Below are 24,221 nucleotides of genomic sequence, written 5' to 3'. Positions count from 1 at the left end.
TGGCATGTTCACTTAATAGTCAAAATGGTCAGAGCAGTCAGGCCACACCAAGATCTCCATGTTTCTGCTTTAAAAAAAAACCCAAACAAAACCCCCCAAAAACTGGAATCACCTTAAGAAGCATAAGGAGCTCAAAGAATTTTGCACAACCTTTTCCCTCTGGGTACTTACTCCCACCAAACCACTGATCTTCCCACCAGCAGCACTGCACACCCAGGTAAAATTCCAGATACTTAAAGACAACATTTCAAGACTTGATGCTTTCTTATGAGAGGCACATCTCCAACATCTTTAACATGATATTGAATTCAAATTTCCAACAGCTTGAAATGTGTGCACACATACACAAATCCAGACACACCCCGCCCCCAGTACTGTATTTTTAAAGGCAGGTTTGATTTGACCAGGCATTACATTGCTTAGAGATCAGTGACAAGCAAACAGCTTTACGGCTTTACAAAAGACAAAGCCTATGAAAGGTCAGCCTGGAAAAGACTCTGAGAAACTAGAAACACAGAATTAGAAGGAAAACACTTAAGCAGTTTGGATTATTGCAATCATGCTACATGGCTGCATGGGCTGCATAGTTCATCCCAGTGACAGGAGAGCACTGCAGCAGCTTGGCCCCACCATTATCACCATCTCACTGGCATTACCACACAGTGCAGCCAATCTGTGCGTGCAATGAGCTGTGCAAATCCAATCCCAGCATGGGCACACAGAAGAAAGGCTCTGCCTCCTTCCAGCAGCCCTTCAGCATGAAGCTGGGGCACAAAATCATTACAAATTGGTCACTCTCTCCTAGCTGTATGACTTGCTGAGGTGGTAGTGACCCAAACCCAGACACCACCTTGTCTTTTCTATGGTGGCATAATTTCTTCCCTCCCAGAATCACTGAAACTGCTGAGGAGAGGAGTCATACCAGCTTTGCACACTTACAGTATGAGTTAAAACTATTTACTTATTTTTAAAAAAGACAGTCGAATGCATTACATAAATCAGATCAAACTGAGACGAGAGCTTAACTAAATGTATCCTCCAGGAGCCCTGTCTGCATCCATGCAGTGTTCACAGCTCTGGCAGAAGGGCCACCGTGGCACAGAAGGCTCAGCACAGGTAGATTGAACATGGAGTGGGTCCTGCATGCTGCCTCCATGGGATTTGAAAGACAGCAGCTCTGGTGAACTGTACAACACACACTTCTGCCTCTATTTCTAGTCACACTGGAGCATATCTTCTGACTCAGCCTCAGGGGAAAGGGTGAATATTCTCCAAGGCTAACCTCAGCCCCAGGCTGCTGCCTCTAAGGGATTCCTGAGAGTCAAGCAGGGAGAGAGATCTCTGCTCTCTCAGTGTGTGCTGTCTGCCTCTGGGCTCACGGGGGCTGTGGCTGAGCTGGACTCCTGAAAGTAGCCTTTGAAAAAGCACAGCACAGACTCCAGCACGCAACCAGAACAGTCTTTAAGCTAACAATCATCTTTATGTAAAACAAACTAAAAGCAAAAGTTACATGGTTCCTTATTTTCATTCCAAAGGTGGTTTCGGCTTCTGGCTATTGGAGATTACACTGCATGTATATACCAAAACTGCAAGTATATACCCTCTTACTCAAGACTGTGTGGTGCAACTGGCAGAAATCAGTGTTGGGAGATGATGGAGCCTCCTCCCATCCCTCTCGGGAGCGAAAAGAAGTGAAGGAAGGTGGATCAGCTGGCATTGAGAGATATGAATTACACTTCCTACACCAGCTCTAAGGAACATGGCCCTGAGTAGGTGTTGAAAATTAATCTTCCCCTATTGAAATGTGAGACAACAGCATGGTTGCCTTAAGGTGAAATTGTTGGGAGTTTATGAAACATAACACCAGAAGGTTTCCTTCTCAATTAAACCAGAATTATTCCACATCCAAAAAAGATTCCCCTCCTTCTCCATTGCAAGGTGAGCAACAAAATTTTACCTTGAGGAGGGACGAGAAGTTGCACTGCTTTTCCTCACACTCTTACCCCACTATGGAAGACTTTTATGTTTTGGATTTAGCAACAAAAAGGCCAGAGAATACAGGTGAGATGAAAGAATGTTGAATGTTTGAATGTTCAGCTCACAGAAACAGCATAACCTGCAAATTATTTCTTTGGATGCAATTTGTATAAGACATCAGCAAAATGAATGAGATGCAGAGATCTTCCTAAGAAAGGTACATCCCACAGAACTCAAGCTTATTAAGGAGCAGGGAGGTTAAAAAGAATGGTGACATTATTACTGTGAAGATATCTGGAGAAGTTAAATTGCAAAAAGAGATACTATACAGAATGCACAGTTTTTGTCCAAAGTCACAGCAGAAGTGGCTACCAGCTGACATCTGTTCGCCTATTTAGGAGAAGCCTGCTGGCACAGTTGCCAACCCCAAGCAGTCAGGACCCCAGAAGACACAGCTCCACCATCAGCACAATGCCTCAGTGTCCAAGCAATGGATTCATTTGTCAGTAACTCAGAAAAACGGCATCACTTGCCATCTCACCATCTGAAAGGGCACAAGGAGCAGACAGGCAGGCAAGCAATCTTTCACTCTAGGTTTCTCTGTTCACTATTTGCCCTTTACGTAAGTTCTCTGCCTTTCACAGAATAAAAATTGAAGCCATAAAGTATTTAGGAAGATAAACTTGACAATGAAAACTCTACTGGTAATGATTCAAGTAGCAGAGATACTGTAAGGCACTTTCCAAATGAGAGCCCTGCACAGTATATTGAGCTTATCCAAGCAAGGAAATTAATTTATTTCAGAAAAAATAAACCCAGTGCTTAATTCTTAAAGCTAATTCCTGCTGTTAACCCATCGTTGGAGGCAAAAAAAGCAAACCTATAAAAATAAGTTATGCTTCACTCCTATCAGAACTCACCACAAGAGCACTAAGGGTTTATATTACACTGGGCTCAAGCTTGCCAGGAGGACAGTCACCCAATTCACACACTCAAATGTGAATTTTTAACAGCTAAAATTACCTAAGTCTTCTAGAAGACCTGTCTGAACACCTAAATAACCTACAACAAATACCCAGAGAATGGGGTCAGTCTCTCTTCAGCTGTCAACTCTCAGCTGCTCCTTGGTGCTCCAGCAGCTACTCCTATGTTACAGTCTGAGTCATTCGGTGAGAACTCCTCAGGAGAGAGGGAAGGCAATAGTAATGTGAGAAATGAGGCAGCAAATCCCTAAAGAAACTAATGTTCCCTTCACACCACCTGCCACACATTCACATGAAGCTTTTTTTCTGATTGGAATAGCCTTTGCAAATGTCTTCTTTAATAGAGAAACTAATTGCTCCCAATTGGAGGTGAGCATACAGCACACAGTTTCAAACAAACCTCCCAGATTTCACAATCCCCAAATATCTACATTTTGTCTCCTTTTCTTCTTCCTTTCCTTCTGCCCTGCATTCTGTTCTCAATACACACAGCTGCTACCAAGTAAGTTATTCAGTGTACACATCCTGTCTCCAGAACAGCATCATGCCACAGAGCAAGTCAAGACCCAGCCCAAAGGTAGATCAGACCAGATCACCCCAAGTTTGCCACTCTTTCTGTTGTGAAGCTGAACCAGAGCAATTCAAGGCTCCTCCCTTTTAGTCCTGGCAAGGGCTGTAACTAGGCTGCAAGTCATCAGCTCAAGCCGTGATAATCTTGTCTGAGCTGTGTGTGCTCACCCAGTGCCAGATGGGGCTTCCTAAACTTGGGGGCCAAAAAGCTGAAGTCTGACACAAACCAGGGAACACCAAAGGCAGAATCCTACTTCCTTCACGTTAATCAAGACTTTGCAGTGCTCATATGCCTTCCATATCACAATTCTTGCAATCCTGGAGCAGCTTGCAGTCTGGCCATGGCTTGCTAGATAAAACTCCCACACAAGGTGAAATGTTATCTCCACTTCACAGGTTGGATACTGAGACAAATATTTAGTGACTTGGGTCGTGACGGTACAAATCAAAGCAAGGCATAAGAACTAAACTTTTACATCTCCAGGCCAAGGCTATCGCTTTTATCACTGGATCATCCTTTTTTATGACCATACCCTGCTCAAAGAGCACATAGTGCTTCAAAAAGACAATAAACTCATACAAACTGTGTGATCCAATATCAAAAGACTGACAAAAAAGAGACAGTGGAATCAGTCATTACTGTCTTCGCCCCTTTCATTAGGTATCCTATCAAGTTTTACTGCACAAGCTAGTTATTAGGATTTTTATACTCTTCACATTCCTATTTATATGAAGTACCAATAAAAACCCATATTGATTTTTACTTTTAGATCCTTGAGAAACATGAGTGGTATTGTCATTAAAGCAAAAATCCATGTCAGGTTTTTCATTTTTCTGGTTTGCTGCCTTTGCAAGAACTTCTGTTTTAATGTGTGATTAAATCTCCCTGAAAATAATTTCTGTAATTAGTTTAATGAGACAGGTCACTGCACTGGCAGGTCACTGCACTGAACTGTTTACAGTCCCTAAGATTTTGGTGATACTCAAATATATGTAATATCAAGCAACATCTTGTAGACTTCCATGCTTTTCTTTTAAATACTGGAGAGCCTAGTCTGAGTGTCCCAGACCTCCTCTCTCTGAGATCAACAGTCAGGACTTGCTCACCTCAGTGGAAGCAGATTCTGAAGCCACAAATATACCCATTTCTAGCTGATTTACATGAAGAATGTGTCTGCTCCAGGAGCCTGCCAGGAATGTTCAGCTGAGAAGTATATACAATGCACAGAAAGTTGGCACAATTTATGCTTGTACAGGGAAGCATTTTATTATACATCCCATTAAAAATACACTAAGGCAACATTAAAATTAGGAGCCTATGGGACACAGAGAGTCAGGAGACACGAATCTGAAATTGAAGCAGATCTTTTCTCTTCAACAATCTGTCCAGACTCTTAAACAGCAACATTCATCATCTGAGTGCCCTTACACAACAATTCAGTTTTCGGTGATGAGGGCACTGCAAGAGCCCATCCTGACATCTGCACAGCTTCACCAGAAAACCCACCAGAGACAGGCACTGCCTGTGACCCACATAACAGTCCAGAAAGTTTGACTTGTTCAAAACTTTCTGTAATTACTCTGAAACAAGGAGAACATTTTGCAGGGACTGGTATGAACAGGATTGAGCCCACAGCAAGCACCCTGACACATAGATCTTCCTATACATGCAGCTGTATCGTGGCAATACGGCATCTGACAAGATTCCAAATGCACAACCTGCCTTACACCCTACAAACTTCCAGTAATACAGACCTGCACAGGGCCACCAAAAATAACTTTATTTTGGTCCACCAAAACCAGCTTCCCAGCTACCTGTTGTTTGCCTTTATCCCAGAGGCTCTACATCTGAAAGCAGATGCCAAAGGTTCTCTATGTAGTCACTGAACGCAACCAACATTTTATTTTAAAAATCACAGATGCCATATATGACAGGGACAAATAAAAATTAAAGGATGTTTCCATCCATGTTCAGTGCTGCTGGATGTTAACACACAAGCCTTTAACCTCTACTGGAACAGCTGCATTGGTTGACATTTAAAAAAAAAAATCTTTGACTGAATCATGAATTAGCATGGAAAAACTTTATTTATTTATAAATAATTTAATTTCTTTATTTATCACAAGCTGCCAACATTAGGCTGCTGCTGACCTGTGCTAGAAAGGCAATTTTTTTCAGGCTGCAGAGTAGATTATTCTTCGGCCTTTTCAACTTGTAGCCTTTCAGCTGATGCTGCCAACAGACATCCCAATTAGAGCTCACAGCAACATAGCTTGCTTTCATAAGGAACCAGTAGGGGTTTGAAAGGGAGACTTATTTATTTACAGTTGTAAAACACGGTTTGAAAAAAATACATTTGATTTTGTGCACACATTTTGGGTTTGCTTTACTTCATATTTAATGCGAGCAATGGATTCTGACATCCCAATCACATCATGTGCAGCAGGAAGAAATGAAAACAAGGCCAAAGAAACCAGTGATGGTGAGCTGGCAGGAAGAGATCCAAGTTCACTACTTGGTTAGAAGCTGAGGCCTTCTTGTACTGGGCTAATTGGTTGGGATTCTTAACGAGTTCATGAAGTCACTTAAAACCTTGGGTTTTAATGCACCAGGGGGAGGAGGGAAGGAGTGAAGGGTGTGAAAACTCTTTTTCAAAGCCAAATTGATAAAACCACTCCCTGTGCAATTAAAAACCTGAACAGCTGAACAGCCGACTTTGGAAAGCAGCAACTGCATAATTTATGGGGTTGGTTTATAAAGGGAGAGAAAATATCCGAGGACAGGAAAGGAATTTCACGGACATTTCAACAAAACATGAAAACTGAGGTGCATTTTATCATTTCAAGATTTATTTTTGCCCTCCCTTCCACTGGGAGGAAGCAAGTAAAGGTCTATTAGGCTGCATTTTTCCTGCTTTCCCTCTTTATCAATGGAGGAAAAACCACGATGGCTCCAATATCCTACTAAGGGTATTGACATTTTTTCTAGCCTTAAGTCCTGCAATCAGCTTATACAGTTTCTGAAGGAGCCCTATGAAAAGGACTGGGAAGAGCACAGATTTAACCTGAATTTAAGCTCACATACAAGGAAGAAATGTTGCAGGAAAAGCATTTAAATAGTTTAATCCTTTAAAAAGCAAATGCTCACACACTAACAGTACAGCTAAAGTACTTTTTTCTCCTCTGTCACCTCTGGCATCAATACTGGACCACAAACTTTGCTTTGGCAGATGGGGTATGAGAGAGGGCAAAGCAGCCCCAAGCAAACATCAGGGGTGACTAAAACAACTAACCATCAGAGACTTCTCAGATCTGTGCTTGCTGAAGGTACACGGGGAGGCTACAGCTCACAGTGGCACCAGGACATTATTCTGCATGAGGCTGCAAGAACAGGGATGCTTTAAAATGTTAGCAGTGTCACCTGTGTTAACAAAACATAATGAAAAGTAACTCCTGTGCATGAACAGCAGACACTTCTGGAAACTATTTCAGAGTTGACTTGAATTTCAATCCTGGACTTTAAACACCTTTCAGTAGCATTTGAATTGACTTATCGGTGATTTGGTTGGGTTCATTTTGTGACTGAGATGTGCTTTGGAGAAAAATGCTGAGAAAAATGTAAAAAAGATAGATGTGTAGGGGGTTTACTCCTTCAACAAGACAGAGTCAGAAAGACTGCTACCCTCACTAATTTGGCAAATATTTTGGACAGAATTATTTAAAAAATTCCATTGGGCTCAGCAAACAGTTTGATGAGGAAACTGAAAACACAAACAGGGCTTTTTTTCGTGATCAAGTGACTCAGGAACATTTTAAGTCCCAGCGAGTCCCCATGACACTAAAGCATTTAACAACACTTGACTGGCAGCATAACCCATATTTAGAGACATTCAGAACCCAGCTGTCATCTTGGGCATCTAAATAAATCGATCAGCTGTAGGCACAGATATCAAGAAGCACATACAGACATGGAGTCTTTATTCTCACTGCTAGCAGAAGCCTGTCATAAGCAGCAAGGGTACCTTTAGTTATGTTATAGCACAGAAATAACTTTGGTTGGTGCAATAAATCCTTTGTTACAGACTCAGAAATAGGCCTGCTAACGTAACTCTGCTATCTCATGTTACCAAATACGATCAATCCAAGTAAAAACTCCAAATCCTTTGGGAGGTAGGATCCTTTCTTTGTTCTTGTGTACAGTGCAGGAGAACTCAGCTTTTAGGTACAACACCACATTGAAAAAAACACTTCAGATGTCTGCAAGACTTCAGTCTGGATATATCCAGGATAACACTAAGCTCACCACCAGAAATTATGAAATTTCAGCAAAATGCTTAAGTAAGGAGCACAACACTGCACACCCTTCACAGATGGCTGGGGAGGAGAGTGCCTTCAGAGCCTGACTGGCTGGGTCGCTGTTTACCTATGCTAAATATTCAGATTTATTGAACATCCTCTTAAGGGCTTTACACGGTAACTCCAGAAGGTTAAAAATCCTGCTCTGTGTCCCCAGTGACCTGTGAAATGAAAGCAGGATGAACTCATCCTGCCCACCCACACTCACCCACGTTGCTCAGGGCTTGCAGTAACAACCTGAAGCAGCACATCTTCTGTTTAATGGTTATGATAAACTATTGCACAAAAGGTATGGTGTCTCTGATCCCAAGAAGTGCAAGCTGCATCCTGCAGACCTTCCTGATGTGTTTAAAATGCATGTAGCTACTCCCCTTGAACTTAGTTATGCTAGGCAGCACTTAAAATGCTGCCATGTCTTTGACTGGGCTAGTAAGTGCAACTGATTGCAAATAATTATAGTGTGGTCCTCTGGGATGATAATTAGTAGCCACAGGCATGGAGACCCAATTGGCCACATCCATTAGAGTGCCTAATAGTGGAGTTCACAGGTATTTACCTGGGATGTGTTTGGTTCAGCTGTATCTTCAGCACTGGGGGCAGGGGGCAGATAAAAAGCTGCCAATTCCCCACACATCTTTTCATACTGCTCTCTGTTAATGCATTGGCCATCTGAATATGCAATTAAAGCACCACTGAAACAATTCTTCTCTACTAAAACAGCTCCTCATGTATCAGTGATGGTGTGGGCTGGGATAGAGTTCATTTTCTTCACAGTAGATGGTATTGAGCTATGAGTTGGATTTGTGCTGGGAACAGTGCTGATAATTCAGGGATGTTTTAGCTGTTGATGAGCAATGCTTACAGAATCCAGACTTTTTCTGCTCCTCACCCCATCCCACCAGCAAGGACACTGGGTGGGACAGCTGACCCCAAGTAACCACAGGGATATCCCAGACCATATGGTGTCATGTTCAGCATACAAAACTGGGGGAAGAGGGAGAGGGGAAACACTGGGAGTGATGGTGTTTGTTTTCCCAAGTCACCATTATGTGTGATAAGGCTCTGCTTTCCTGGGAATGGTCAAGCACCTCTCAGTCAATGCAAAGTAGCGAACTTTGGAAGTGGTTTGCCTGCAGTATGTGGCTTTTGCTTTACTTATTAAAACATCTTTATCTCACAAGCCCATGAGTCTTCTCAGCTTTACCTTTCAAATTCTCTCTGCCATCCCACCATGAGGGAGCACCCGTGGGGGCTGAGCTGCAGCTGAGGCTAGACCACAACAGTGTGCCAGAAAAACTCCAAGTCACGTGTATGCTGCGTGCTGACAAAGGAGTTTAAGTACTTGCTAATTCCAGGCCACTGTTGAAATCTCCTTGATTATTATTAGCTACCTAGAAGTATATCCTGTATTATAAGCCTATTTAATAGATATATTTCAACTTTTTTTTATTAATACGTAATTTTTAGAGAAAAACCTCCTCATCCTGAGCTACCAAGGTTAAAACAAGTAAGATGTTCACTGGTTTTATCACTTCTTTTACTGGAGTAATTTATCTCCTAATATTCATCAGGTGACACCATTAGCACATTTAAGAAGTGCTAAGAGAAGAGCTTTTAATCATGGAGATAACTGTTTATGATAGTTGTCTGTCATTAATTAGTTTGCAAGCCTTATACTCTCTGCTGAGGATACCCAGAGAGGATTCTCACAAACACAGATCTTTTACAGGTGTGTGAGAAGGATTCTGCACGTAGGCATACCATCACCACCTGAATGTAAATAAAATGCCCCAAATATTTGAGCTCCATTTAAAATTGAGTTGTTCATGTGCAAGGGACACTCTCTATCCCAATTCTGAGCAGCTGGAAAATGTTATCAGAAGATTGAGACAGCCCAATTAAGGCATTTGATTTACTTTTGAAACAGCATCTGTCAAAGTGCTGCTGTACTTCAGTGCAAAATGCTCCTTAATACAAAACATACTTGTCTGGAAGCACCCCTCCTCTCAAAATAGGTCATGCAATATTATTGCCCCTAAAACTGTGTTATCTGTGTTCTTGAAAATATTAAAAAATCCCTAAACACTGAAAAGAATCCTATTGAGATTTACAATTAACTTGAACTTACTATAAAATTTGACTGCAGTTGTATGCATTCATCTATTTTTAATCTGGCTTCCTAAAGGAATAAGGTCTGCAGGGACAACTGTTGATTTCTTCCCCCACTTCCTGCTCCCAAATGCATGACTGATTTCCTTTGCCCATTTACAAACTCAAAAAAAGGCAAAGCTTTAAAATACTGGTAAATCTCTAGACATGCTGGGACCCAGGGCCAAAGAGAAGGGATGCTTATCCCATGCCATTGTGGAGAGAGAGGGAAAGGAGGGAAATTTTGGAGTTACATTTGTGCTTGGCAGCAGCTGCTCAGCAAGTGCACAGCTGCTGAGGAGCAGCAGCCCATGCTGGCACTCACACACCAGGGTGCAGGGAAATCTGGGGAAGGAAGGATTTGGGCAACGAAGGATAACTCCTGAGCAAACCAGGCCTCATCAGTTCTGCTACTTGTGTCTGGGTTTCAGACCAGGCGCTCATCTCCGGTCCCACTTTCATTAGTGCCAATAATCCAGGGAACACAGTGACAAAACAGCAGTCAGTCCCCTGCTTCAGTGGACCAGATTCTTAGACATTTCATCGGGCAAAGGAAATTCATTATGGTATGTTTTTCAAATGAGTCTTATGAGCAGACCTTCAAAAAAAGGCATTTTGGAGCTAACTCCTGCTGGCTTAAAGTGAAGAAGGATTTCAGCCTCTGGGCCAAGACCCTCAGCTGTGAGCACACAGTCTGCCTCCAGAGTCCTAACCTTTAAATTTATGTCCTTGAAAATGAACATCTCACCCAAGTACCACTGCCAGCACAAGAGCAAGGGGAGACAGAAGCTGTGTGCCACCCAGCATAGCAGATTCAAGCCTGAACTGTCCATCACAGACACAAACAATTGGAAGAACCAGCTATGTAGCTGAAACAAGTTACATCCACAGTGAACGAGGAGGTTAATGCACTTTTCCACCCAACAGCAAACAGGAGGGAAACGTGGCTGGAGCAGCTTCCTGAAGGAAACCCACTGCATTTTATTGGTCAAGCAAAACCCTCAAGTCATGAAAAAGATCGGTTCATTGCATTCTCGGCAGAACAGTAACTAGTATCACCACTAACTCTGCATTAGTTATCAAAAATCCTGGGGACTTTTTAAACTTAGGTCTAGTTTTGGGATAGTCCAGCACAATATATAATGGCCATCAACCCTTACATTGCCAGAGAACCTGAGGCAGAGGAGTGAAAATGTTCAAAATGATGTATCAGCAGCCACAGACAAGAACCCAGGAGCTCATGGTGCTCGAGCTGTTCAATCAACCAGAGCTCTGCTTTGAAAGCAAGCAATACTGAAGAGAAGTTGAAAATGGGAAATCATGCTGTAAATTGATGAGTACCCAGACTATTTAAGCATCATTACACTCCTCAATTATGTTTTGACTCAGCCTACAAAGTGTCCCTCTTCGAGAGGCACATCTCCATCCTAAACATGAAGTCAGCAACTTCACAAACATTTCATGCCTTGTGTATTTAACAACCATCACAAACAAGAAAAGCCTGGACTTTTGAGTTCACAGTTCTGTGAAACTTCTATGGAAAAACATCACTAAATTTGTTAGCAAGCATTTGGCTCAGAGTACAGAATAGAAAACAAACTCACATGGTGCATGGAACATCACTAGCACAGATGAATGATCTTTTATAAACTTGTCGAAGTCCTCATCGGTCAGGTGATAAACTACATTTTCTTCATCTGCCCAGGGAGTCTCTGGAGCCTGTGGCTGAGGTGCCTGTGGGCTACAAGACAAACAGACACAGCTTAAAGGCAGCTCTCTGGTGCTAAGCAGTCATCTTGGCAAGTCAGACTGTAAGGAACCACTTTGTGCAGATGTTCATACATGTCTGACACACCAGCCCTACTAACAGCTTCCATAATTGTACCCATCCAGAACTCACAGGCACTGAAACACAGATAAAACTAGAGGAGGAATAAAAAAATCTGCAAGAAGCTCCTGAGGACAGATCAGCAATGGAAGGGGATGGAGCGAGGAGATAACCAGACTGCTTGGTTATTACATTATAGAAATCAAATGCATTTTCTATTACTCTTTTACCCTCCTCAGCAGGATGCTCCCTTTCTCACAGCATTCCCACTTTGTAGTTCACAGGAGTCATTGCAAATGAAAGAAAAAAGCAGCGAGCAGAAACAGCCAATTTAACCCGTCACCTTGGATACTGACAGCATGATTAGGGCCGACAGAGAAAGGAGGAGCAGCATTGGGACCATGAGCCAGCTACACACACTATTTCCCCAGGAATATATGGTTTTACTGTGAACAGCTCCTGTGAGCCAGGGAAGCATCGTTATGTCCTCACTCTGCAGTGGGCTTGCAGGCCTAAGCCAGCAAAGCTCCTCAGCTGCATGCTAAACCTAAAAGGCAAGTGACCTGTTCTACCAATGTCACTATGATTGCACATGACTTCAACTGCCTTTGATGGGTCAGAGCCACAGAGACTGCTCAAAGACACAGTGGCAAGTCTGGAAACTGAACCAAAGCTCCTCTGGACTTCATAATCTCAATAAACAAGTGTTTTGGTCTTTCATTAATGTACATTAAAAAGAGAATTTGGCAGCGGTGAACTAAACTATGCTAATTGATATTTTATTTATTAAAGCAGTGTTCACAGACAAGACACCCAAACATATGAACATTAGGAGCCAGACTTTAAAGCTATTTTATTCTTGCCAGTTGCAGTAATGAGCTCCAAATACCCCCCAAAATTCCCCAGATTCTTTGGCAAAGAACAGGTCTGGATGTGACCCCATCTTCTGGTGAAAGCAGATTTACTATTTTTGATTAAAATGTATTATTGTGTTAGCTGCCTGGAACAAGGAATGGCAAACAGATGATAACTCATTTATCCTGCCTTACTCATTTCTAGGCTGAAAGCCTAGTTTGATAAAAAAAGCAGTAGAGATACACAGATTCAGATAGCAAATTCTGTTGATGTAAGCAATGGGTGTGATCCAAGAATATTAAGCAATCCATGCAGAACTGTGATGCACACCTCTGGCTGCTGCTTCTATGATAATCAAACCAAGAAGCAAACATCAAAGCAAAGACTGGAGCTGCACCTGGCCAAGCAGCCCAGAAAGCAATAATCTCCAGGTATCCTGGCAGAGTGAAGGCTTTCCAGCAAACACCATAACACTTAATGGATCTGGGAGCTGGGTTGAGCAGGCAGAGCATGATGAACACGGACACAGCGCCTACAAAGAACTGGGAGAACGTGGTGTTTAGCAGGGCCTGGCGTGACCTATTTCAGTCAGGAATTAGTAAAGCAGGGCACGGGATGTTTATTCAAATGGCCTAATTTAAAATGCTGTGCATGCTAATAAGCCTACACAGGAGTTGGTAAGAAACACCTCAAGGCCTGGAGAAAGCAACAAGCAAAATTTAAAATGTCATTTAATGCTGAGACAAGGCACACCCAGCACCTGATTAGAATGACAGAAGTCTAGAAGAGTTACCAAATGCTAATTCAATTGAGAGCACAGAACAAGTTCTTGATTTAACGGAGTAGCTGATGCTGAGGAAGGGCCTGAGGGGAATCTATAAAAACAGCAAGACAAACTAAGCAGCTATTGAAGGCAGCAAGAGCTGTTGGGCTTGCCTACCATGCAGGTTGATACAGCTGTGTATCAGATTTAACAAAGAAGTGATATGTACAAGATCGTATCTCTAGTGTGTTGGATTAAGGCTGTATGATGGTTTCTCATGAAAACATCTGAAACTCCATAACATAGTAGCCAGTTCCTATTAGGAAGATAAGAGAGGTGAAGTATCTGTAAGACTGATGCATTAGCCTGCTGCAGCATAAGAAAGAAGCACCTTAAATAAGTAGTCAATATCAGTTTTTGTCCTGAGATGAAAGAGCATGGACAACGTCCTTTCAATGATTTAAATATTTCTAACTTCCTTCAGGTTATATCATGTTCTCCCCCATAAATGAGCCTAAGCTCAACCACTTTCAGCACTTTACCAGTAATATTCTGAGGGAAAAAAATCAAGAAGAGGGAGAGTGAAAACAGCTGCTTTTGTGCAGAGTGTATTTATTGTCCACACAAAATAGGCCATTTCACATGGCTCAGTGTCTGCTGGATTTGCTTTCAAGAATCTACAACGACAGCACATGCATGCACAGTATAAAAATGCATTGGCTTTCCTTGCCATGGTCCTGCCATGCCCTGGTCCTCAGAGCAACATTTTGCACAAAAGCAACCTTTTCATAGTTTAATATTGTCCTACTCTGAAACACAGTCTATACACCCTGCAGCTAACTGCACTCCTTGGCTTTCCTAAAGCCCTTGCTGTACCATTTGACTACTTGCACTGCAGTTTTCTCAGTGTAATATAATCTTATGTATGTAGCATGTTTACCCCATATATGGTTTTAATTATAATTTAATTTATCATAATTTAAGTATCGATTACTAGCAAAATATAAGTACACATAATTACTCAATGTGGTTTCCTTAAAAGCTGTATTTATTACACAAAACAGGAGCACAAGGCTACTGCTCAGATCATCTTTTGGGCAACTAATAAGCATGCACTAAGTGAGGACAAACAGCTGTCTTTAGCTCTGGACTGCTGAAGTATCAGCCAAAGCCCACAGTGGCTTGTTAGCAGAGATTATCATTGGAAAGAGCTTGCAGCTGTTCTGCTTTGCCTCCAGTAGCTGTGTTCACTTGCTGTCACAGCACTGATATAAAGGTACTGCATATTGCAGGGATTATCTGGATATTATGTGGGCAGACAGGGAAAAAACACCCCAAACAGCTAATGTTTCACATATGGTAGCCAAGAGATAACTACATCCTTGTGGAATTGAAAAGCACAACAAAGTGCAGGTGATGAAGCCATTTCCTTGCTCCAAGGGCTGATCATCTTCTTCGAGTTGCCAGAGTTGCCATCTTGATCACTCATATTTGAAGGCTTAATTGACTACATGAGGCTTAATGACTATGGCTAAATTCCTCCTGTTTGAGCCACCGGGTGTGCAAAACACTCATTGCAGTGCTTGTAGCTCCTGAAGCTAACAGGAATGCTGCTCTCACTTCATGTGTGGATTCCAAATCCTGAAGTGCTCAGCCTACTGCTGCTGAAGACCCTGGGCTCCCTGCAGCAATATGCACATCCCCAGCACAGCCTCACTGGCACACCAAAATACATTTATTCTGAGCCACTTTGCTAAACTGTGCTATTACAATAGCTTGCACTGCAAAGTCTGTTCCTTTCCATGTGTTTGTTTCCTTTCATTAGCTCCACTTCAGTATTGCTTCCACGACTGCAGCAAACAAGGGAGGGTCACAAAGATGACACGACGCCCAAGAGCCTGGGCTCACTGCTGACGGGATTTCTCCATCACCAGATTATCTCAGCTCTCTCCAGCTGCTCCATCAGCTTCACTGACCATGTGAGGATTTGCACGTGGAAGAACAGCCATACACACACACTCTTCCTGGCTGTCTCTGAACTTCTAGTCCCATAGACTCATTCAGCCCCCAAAACTTTCATGACTGCAAACAGCTCCCTTCAGGTGTAACAAGGTGCTTTCAACACTTCACACCATGACAGCAAACACAGATGTAGTAAAAGTGACTACCTATCCAGGGTGCCTTGATCTTCAGTTTGTCTCTGCAAGACACTTTAAAGGCTTCAGCTAAAGGCTGATGAACCAACAAGAACTGCACACGTGGTATATACATTTTTAATAACACAACAGAAATCCAACCTTTTGCAAGGCATTAAGTTCAAGCACCAAAGATCACTGGAAATTTACACTGGCATTTTTAACAAAGCTGAGATCTGTGTATCTGCATTAATTTTAGTCCACAGTCAGTGTCCTATTACAGACAAAATGCAATTGTGAAATGCAAGGCATGCATGCTAAAAACCAAACATTAGTCAATCTCTCCGTATGAGTTTAGCTGATCTCAGTGGGGTAGTTTTGTTTGCTCTTCTGAGCAGAGAGAAGGAGGGAGAGATGTCTGTTCCTAAACCACTACATTCTGTAAATAACGAAGAGTACATAAAAGGTGGAGTGCATGAAGTTCAATGCCTTACTTTTTCAGCCACTCTGCTATATCTGCCGCGGTAGCACCAAAGTTCTCAAAATTGAACAGGAACTTTCCTTTCCTGTTAAAGCAACAAAACAAGGTTTAGTCCTTGTCCTAAAAGACAAAAACATGCAATTATAGAGGAGTGCATGATTTGTAAAGTAGTAGCAAAACATAACTGACTCAAAGTAGCAGATTGTAGGATATCCCCGGACATTGAATTCTTCCTTTATCCTTTCAAATTCAGCAGAGTAAACATTCATTCCCGCAAGAACCTGGAAAAACAGAGCATAATCTTACTGGTTCTTATAATACAGCAGAAATATCACACCATTTGTTTGAAGATTTAAGTAAAACCCACTTCAATCTGGGCAGATTCTGATTTTGTTCATATAGCTGTCAAACAAGGGACTCTCTGTAAAAGGCACTGAAGATTTTCTGATTTTGTGCAAGGGGGAACAGAACAATACTTCAGTCTAATCCAGAGAAAACACACACCAGTCAGCATGTCACCTTCTCCTTGATCTGGAAGCTTCTCTGTTTCTTTTTATTTACCCACTAACAGACATATCTAAAGGGAATTCTCTCAATTGCACTACTTGTGCTCTTTACCCATTCGGACTTTAAGCTACAAGTGTAACTAGATTTTTCTGCTTCCTCTGCAAGTAGAAAAGAAGAGTTCTTAGTTCATATCCAAACATTAAAAAGGACACCAGAAGTTCTCTAGTTTCCACTCCAGTAATGAACTTAAAAGTCTTAGCTCATGTCCAGAAGCTCTAACCAACCAAACACTGGCATTATCTCAGTTCAAAAATGCATTTACAGAATGGCAAGGAGAAATCAGCATTACTTTGATGTGACAATAAAACGTGCCCTATTTCCATGAGCTCAGGAAATAGATGTGGCATTTATGTGCTTTAACTATGTTAACTTGGGTAGGGTAGGATATAATGAGAGTTAAGAATTAACCTTGTCCTACAGTCTTCAAAAGAGAGGCACAGAAGCACACTAGCTTTTCAGACTAGCACGTAAAACAAAAACTCTCTCCTTCCCATTCCTTACCTCTATCTCAACCCATCCTCCATCTCAGCAGTCCTTCAGCTTCAGGTTCAGGGCTCCTGGGACTTACACTGTGCCCTGCAACTTTTTCTGTGCCCTGTCCAAATGTCTTCCAAATATTTCTGACACAAAAATGGGAAGATGGGATAGATTCCAAGTTTTTGTGGGTGTGCAATTCACACAAAGTTCGTTCTGCTGTCAAACCTGGACCCAGCAAGTTGCTGAGATACCACTTCCTGATTAACTTAGTTTAATGGCATTGATGGCTTAAATCATTTTAGCAGCAGGGTCTTAATCCAAACCCCTCCTCCTTCCCTCTCCAAAAACAGGATTTTCTCCTTCCAGCTGAAATACCACATCGGAATTTAATACCACGTTCCTGACTGCAGCAAACTGCACAGACCAACCAAATGTGCTCAGAGCCAGCATGAAATAAACCTTAAAGCAGAAAATCCTCATTTGAAGGTCAACCGTTTCTAAGAATGTGCTGGAAAGTCATGAAAAGATACTTTGTTTTCTCTGCCCTATCCTAAGAAAGGATAAATTAAACAGAGGACGGTACAGAAATTAGGTTTATACTTGCTGGCCTAGTCTTCCACTTTGAATTTTCCTTGTAGTTTGGACAACTGGATTGACTTAATTCATATGAGATTATCTAGACTCAATTCTCCCTTCCTCATCCTCCATGTCACCACCTAAGGGCAGGTAAATGCAACAGGATCAAGACACAGTGGTTGCTTTACAAAGCAAGAACCAGGTTAGTTAACTAATTCCCTAATTAACACCAGCCTACCAGATTCCACATTTGCTGTGATCTTTCAGAGGATTTCCTACAGTTTAAATGGGCATTCCTGGCCATTTCAGACAATTGCAGTGTGTCCATCCAACAGTGATTGATACAAGTCAAAAAGTTGGATTCATTATAGTGTTCATCACACTGTAGGAAGCATAATTAGCAAAAAGCTTATTACAACAGGATTTGGGATTTTTTATGACAAGAGTAACTGCTTCAGCTGGCCAATAATCACAGAATTATGAAATATCAGGCTGTCAGAGACCAGCAAAGCCCACTTACTGCCCAAAGCCAGGGTCCTCCTGCCAGATGTTTGGTGAATTTGCTTTTAGCAAATGACTGAATGACCCCAACTATGATTTACGTCCATTACCTCTTGTAATAGCCATTGCAGAAACAATGATCTGTTCATTCCTTTCACCTCTGCAGTGACATTTGACAGATTTCAACACTTATCTGCTCTCCAACAAGCTACCTATAACCTAAACCTACTCTGAACCTTTCCTAGCTGCCCATAAATTTGGAGCTCCTGACCATTCCTGTTCAGCTGTGACCCCACCTTGATTCACAGTTTCCTTGATGAGATTGTTTCAAAACTGGTACCTCACAGCACCAAAAGTTTTTAAAAAATTGAAAAAAAAAGAAAAAAGGACAAGCACCAAAGGAGGAAAGCACTTAAGCATATTCTCAAGCTGTTCTTTACTGAGCAGAACATCCTGGCACACTCACAAAGTTCATGAACATTGGCGAGATGATGAAAGGTTTCCTAATAACCAGTTCCCCCCTGCTCTGGGGCCATAGTGACAGTCACTCTCCAGAGTCCAGCCAACCCTCTAACCACAGGAATCTTTCCTGCCAAGGATAAAATAAGCCCACTTCTGATTTGGAGCACTTTATCCTTCTTGCACTGGGTGCAATGGAATTGTAAGATCTAACCAGAATATGAACTAAAAATGCCACTCTTTCTTCCTCTCAGTAACAGAACTGGGACAAGAAACAACCAGTCCCAAGGGAACACAGTGACCAGTGACAGGTACAGTTCACCCTTTCCCTTTTATGACCTCTTCAATAGGCAATACCAAACTTAATTTTCCTGCTACACAACAGCAATAATCGCTTTTGAGCCTGGCACATCCTGACAGCTAATGACAGGTCAGATTAAAAGGCCAAATCTTCAGCTCATCCAAACCAATCATAAACTTTCCAGCCAAGTCTGGTCTGGAGGTCAACATCCCTCTAAGGCACTCCATCAATAATTTATGGTGGGTACAGCACAGTTAACTTTAGAAATGGCAAGCTGTGTACACATCCCACTCAGGAAGCTAATTGGGTCAAATTTTGACAAACAGACTGATTTTTGTGAAAAACAGGGGTGGCATAACTGGACTTTCCTCTGAACTGATCCTGCACTACAACACTCCGCTGCAAAAAACTGTGTTCCTGCCCTGTCACTCAGCTGTGTAGGATTAGTCCGGATCTATAGAAACGATTTCCAAGTGAGGAAGGAAATACTCAAACCAGAATAGATCTTGAGTCTAAATTCTCTAGTCTGAATTTAATAAAATGAGCTGCACGTGGAAAAGGAGGGGAAAACTGCAGGAGGGTGCAGTACTCTGCAGCATGCTTTCTTTCTGGCACTGTCTCTATAGGTGATGCTTTAAATTCCCAATCCCTCTTGTCCCACACCTCACAATGTACTGCCAGTACAGGAGTGCCTTCCCAAAGGCTGCAGCACATGCTCCTCTGAGGGGACATGGCCTTAGAGTGCTGCCTGGCTAGACAAAAACACTCTTGAAAATATCTTCTAAGGGTTGTGCCATGTCCTAAATTAATCTGAATAGCTCCCATTCATTTCAGCCCTAAGCAAGCAAGGATTTAGAGAAAACACTTCTGAAAACCTGAAGTTTCTGCTCTGGGGAATGTTGGGTAGTCTGACAGCACAAAGTGGTCACAAGAAGGAATTACCAGAGGTGCCCTAGCAATGAACTGCAATGCTTTATCTTTTCCTCACAAGGAAACCTGTAAACACAGCAGTGAATGATCCAACAGGTAGGATCAGACCAAATCCTGCTAAAGCCATGAAACAACAATCCTATTTCTTCATCCTTCATGTACTACTGGCATCATATAAATCATACGTTAAGCACTTTATAAAACCTTGACTAGAGAAGTGCCTTTGACTTCCTTACAGAGATCAGTACACCTTAGAATTACAAAAGGGTAACTAAATTATTGTGAATGCTGTACTTTATTAGAGTAAAAACTTACTTTCACATCAATGAGACATCAATGCCGAGTTTGACAGAGCTACAGTTAAACTAAGATTCTATTAATGCTGAGTTAGGAGGGTGACCAGTAGCTTATGGGAGGGGGACTTCCCTTCCATAACACTGTGATTCTCCACTAAAAAAGTGGATTAATAACTGCTGTAAGGGCATCCATCCCTAACATTGCTATGAAACATCAGGCCAAAAAGCTGATCAAACTCATTATGGCAAATATTTCTTTCTTTACCAAAATGAGCTCAAAAGACCTATAAATTCACAAATTAGAGGCAAAACATAAATCTACAAAGTGTCAGAGCCTGTATCTCCATGGAAAAAAAATGCAGTGGATCTAAAGGGCAAGGGAGTTAACATCTTATTCTCCAAAGTTTTAGAAGAATTAAAACCAAGAGAGAGAATCCTGAAGAGACCTGGAACAGAGTAATTTATTTCTGTTTTGTTTCAGCTTGCTTAAAACTTCTCCAATTTGATAAATATTTGTGGGTTTAAATACTAAAAAAGAAAAAAAAGTGATAAAATTATTTTTGAAATGTCATATAAATCTCATTGTCTCACTTACATATTTACCCTTGAGTTCTGTGGCTGCCTGCTGATAAGATGGCATCATTCTCTTACAAACACCACACCCTGATAAAAAAGAAATTGTGTAAGTAATATGCCAACAACTCTATTCAGCCTCTTCTACAGTATCTGTGTTCCAAAGAATATGAAGTAATATTTTATATTAAAAAATTTGAACAAAAATTCTTTATCTGCTTCACTAAATCATTATTAGATTATTAGTTTCTAAGGATGTAACTTCTTGTTACAAGCCTCTATTTTTGCACATTTTTCATGCTCTTCATTTTCATATTCATTTCTCATCCCAGTATGAAGAGAGTAAAAGCATCTTATATTGCTCAGGCTCTGAGCTGAGCCCAGAGGAGAATACAAGATGAAACACACATATCAGAAGTCAACAGAAGATGTCATAATTGTGAACTCAAAACAAAAAGCTTTGTGCATTTCTGGTCTTTGAAGGGACAGGGGGGAGGTAATTCAGATTCATCCCAGCTTAACAAGGCTTTGAAATTAATTTGAGATGCATTTCCTAAACATATTACACAGACATCAAGTGTTAAACAGTGCTCTATTAACTGACAAGACATAGCTCAGAAGCAACAGCCCTTGTAAGATACAATAATGCAGTGTTGGAAAGACAAAGGGCGAGTGAGGAAGACCACCAATGTGTAGTTGGAGTGTGCTAAGAGCTGTTTGATGATGCTCTGCAGTACTAAGCAGATTAGCAGTAAATCACCTTGTAAGCAGCAGTTTTCACCCCCGCCAAGTAAAATCCGTGCATGCAGATGGGAAGGGGCAGGAGGGCAGACAGCATGAAAGAAAGGTAGCAGGAGCCAAGCACCCCAGACACTTATTGTGGAGACTCTCAGTCCACCACAGGACAGTAGTCAACACTTCTCTTCTGGTTAAGAGACAGAGTTTTGAAACTATCTTCCAGAAACTGATTTTGCAGCCACTCATTTAGGATCGCATCAGCATGCCTGGAAAAGAGCATCCTTTAATCTGGGGAAGGAGAGTTCTTGTTTCTGTGGTCTTCCCACCTTTGATTTCTCTGCTCAAATTGACGATAAGGTTGTTAAATTAGTGCTGGTCAAAATGACAATTTTTTGGTGGGCACAGACCACACATTCAAAACCCACTGAGGTTTTGAATGAGGTTTTGAGGTTTTGCAGCTTCATCCAAACCACTGGACAGACATCAAAAGATGTGAGTTAACATCATCTTCTGAATCCTTCTGTATCTAATATCTTCTCTTCTCAGGAGCCTCAGGCCCTGAACTCCTGCAGCAGATTTCCCTATTTTTGCCTCTTCACCCTCTAACTGCTCTGTATCACACCTTCCAGAGCACAGGCACACACCAGCCTCCTCCCCACAGCCATCACCTCTATCATCCTCCTTTTCCCAGCTCTGCTGCTGCCTCAAACTTGCTGCTCCCAAATCCATTTCAGTACACCCTCTCACCTGCCCTCATACTTTTGTGTTATATTGTTCAGGATGCTGCCAAGCCACACATACCACTCAATAGGCATGAAAGGGGAATCTCAAAAAACTCATTTTCTTCTTTCTTCTTGTATTTTGTCCCCAAAGGGGGAGCTTAATTAAATACACATCAGTCTTTCCACTAGTTAACACCTTCATTTTTAAAGCCCTGTGTTTCAATGATGTTTATAAACAGCTCCTTCTTGTTGCCAAATCCAGTCAGTCTCCTGCAGGAGTCTTCTTTTACAGAGTTAACCACAAATAAATCTGAATGCCTTTAAGTATACCTAATATTTCATCTTTAGTGCTGTCTGACTTTCTAATATAGGTCCAAAAGTACAGTGAATGGCCTGCGAATGGCAGGTAATATCTTCTGAGGAAAGCATGCCTTTGCTCTGAGTTGTTTTACCCAGACCAAGCATTCCTGAAATATTAAAGTAACTACATCTAAGTCTGTAGTCACTTTCATCTCCCTCTGCACCAGTATGTAATGAAAGAGCTCATTTCCTATGAATCTGCCACAATGAATCTAAAGCCCCTGCTTCCAACAAAGCAGAGAAATAAGGCAGCTGTCTTCCCCCCAGCCTCCCAGACAAAGCCTCCGATGTCCTCTTGTGCCAAAGACCTCCTTTACAAGTAACGAAAAGCAGAATTTCTTTTAGTGACCAGTCTTGATTTGCTGCTCCCAGTCATGAGAGATAACACCTGTATGTAACCAATAATTTCAGCTGCTCAAAGCCCATATTTTAATGCAACTGCTGGATGTGTTCTGTCTCCAGTAAAAGGACCAAGAAAAGAAAAACTGGACAACAACCAAGTCAGAAGATCTTCTGTGTTAAATAAAAGATGAGGGAGTTACAAACTGAGAAATCAGACAGGAAAAAAAACCTCTGAAGTAGACTTCCCTCACAGCAGTTTGGAAAGCTGCGCAAGTATTACAGCACTGAAAACTAGGAGGTGTTTTGCCACTTCAAAGAAGAGAAACTGGAAGGAGGAGGGTTTCTGGGGGAATGGTTCAAAGAGAACGAAGGGTTAGATAAGGCACATTTCAGAAAGAGACTCAGTTGTGGAAAACAATTATTCCTGATACAGGTAAACTGTGAAAGCACTGCGCAGCCCAACTCCCCCTGAAGGGATGATTTACAGCAGAGCAGCCGTATCATCTCCTGCTGATCCAAGGCAGCAGCTACTGGGAACAGCCACACACCATGCCAGGCCACACAGGACCATGCTACTACAGAGTCTGAAGGCACAAAGCTACAAGGGATTCAATTAAAAGAAAAACCATCCTCTTAGCGATGCATCAAACTAAGTCTTGGGCAATTCTGGCCATCTTGGCAGTGCTCAGATGAGAATAAAAAGGTGGGCTGGTGTTTCAGGCAGTAATTACAAGAGAAAATACACTGAGAAACACCAGATAATGCTGCCATGAGAAACAGTTTAAAGAGAATCAGCCAGCAAATTGCTTGTGGTACCTAACATCGATTTCCCTATCAGGGCAGTACTGGGAGGCTTTCCTAGTTTAGGTCACACATTTATTCCCTTCTCATGGCTTCCTGGCTTCCTGAACTGAGCAACAGCTCAAGAGCAACACTGTCTTGCTCAGAAGAACTGGAAAGCTTCTCACATAGCAGTCACCAGGAAACATAAAAAGGCAGCTGTAAATCTGCAACATTAAGGAACAAGCAGCTAATGCAATGACAAAATAGCAGCAATACAAGGTCAAAGTCACAAAAGAAATGGAGTGACTCCAATGTGCTCTTCTCTTCCTGAAACCCCACTTGCATTTGAGTTACTCCTGCCAATGTAGGTAAGAACATGCAGGGTGCCTCTGGGATGGAGCAGGAACAATAGTCCTGGCTCCTGACCGCTGCACTGTTCCCTCTGCCTGCAGCATACAGTGTTTTGTTTTGTGCAGCACAAATCTAGAAAGGACAACAGG

The 24,221-nt window shown here is 41.9% G+C and overlaps 1 protein-coding gene across 1 annotated transcript in view; it reads right to left on the bottom strand.

Moving 5' to 3' along the window:
- The window catches only part of PDIA5 (protein disulfide isomerase family A member 5), a 97,466-nt gene that overhangs the window by 37,444 nt on the left and 35,801 nt on the right, over window positions 1-24,221 (bottom strand). Inside the window, exons 8-11 of the mRNA XM_085066958.1 lie at window positions 20,799-20,866; window positions 16,286-16,377; window positions 16,110-16,181; window positions 11,639-11,775 (exon numbers count right to left, since the gene is read on the bottom strand). Of these exons, the coding sequence (XP_084923084.1) occupies window positions 11,639-11,775; window positions 16,110-16,181; window positions 16,286-16,377; window positions 20,799-20,866 (369 nt within the window). The remainder of the gene's footprint in view (window positions 1-11,638; window positions 11,776-16,109; window positions 16,182-16,285; window positions 16,378-20,798; window positions 20,867-24,221) is intronic.

Source organism: Lichenostomus cassidix, chromosome 7, assembly GCF_008360975.1.
Source record: "Lichenostomus cassidix isolate B80296 chromosome 7, HeHo_3.0, whole genome shotgun sequence".
NCBI classification, from domain to species: Eukaryota; Metazoa; Chordata; class Aves; order Passeriformes; family Meliphagidae; genus Lichenostomus; species Lichenostomus cassidix.
Note: the sequence above shows the minus strand (reverse complement) of the source record. Positions and strands in the feature narration are given on the sequence as shown.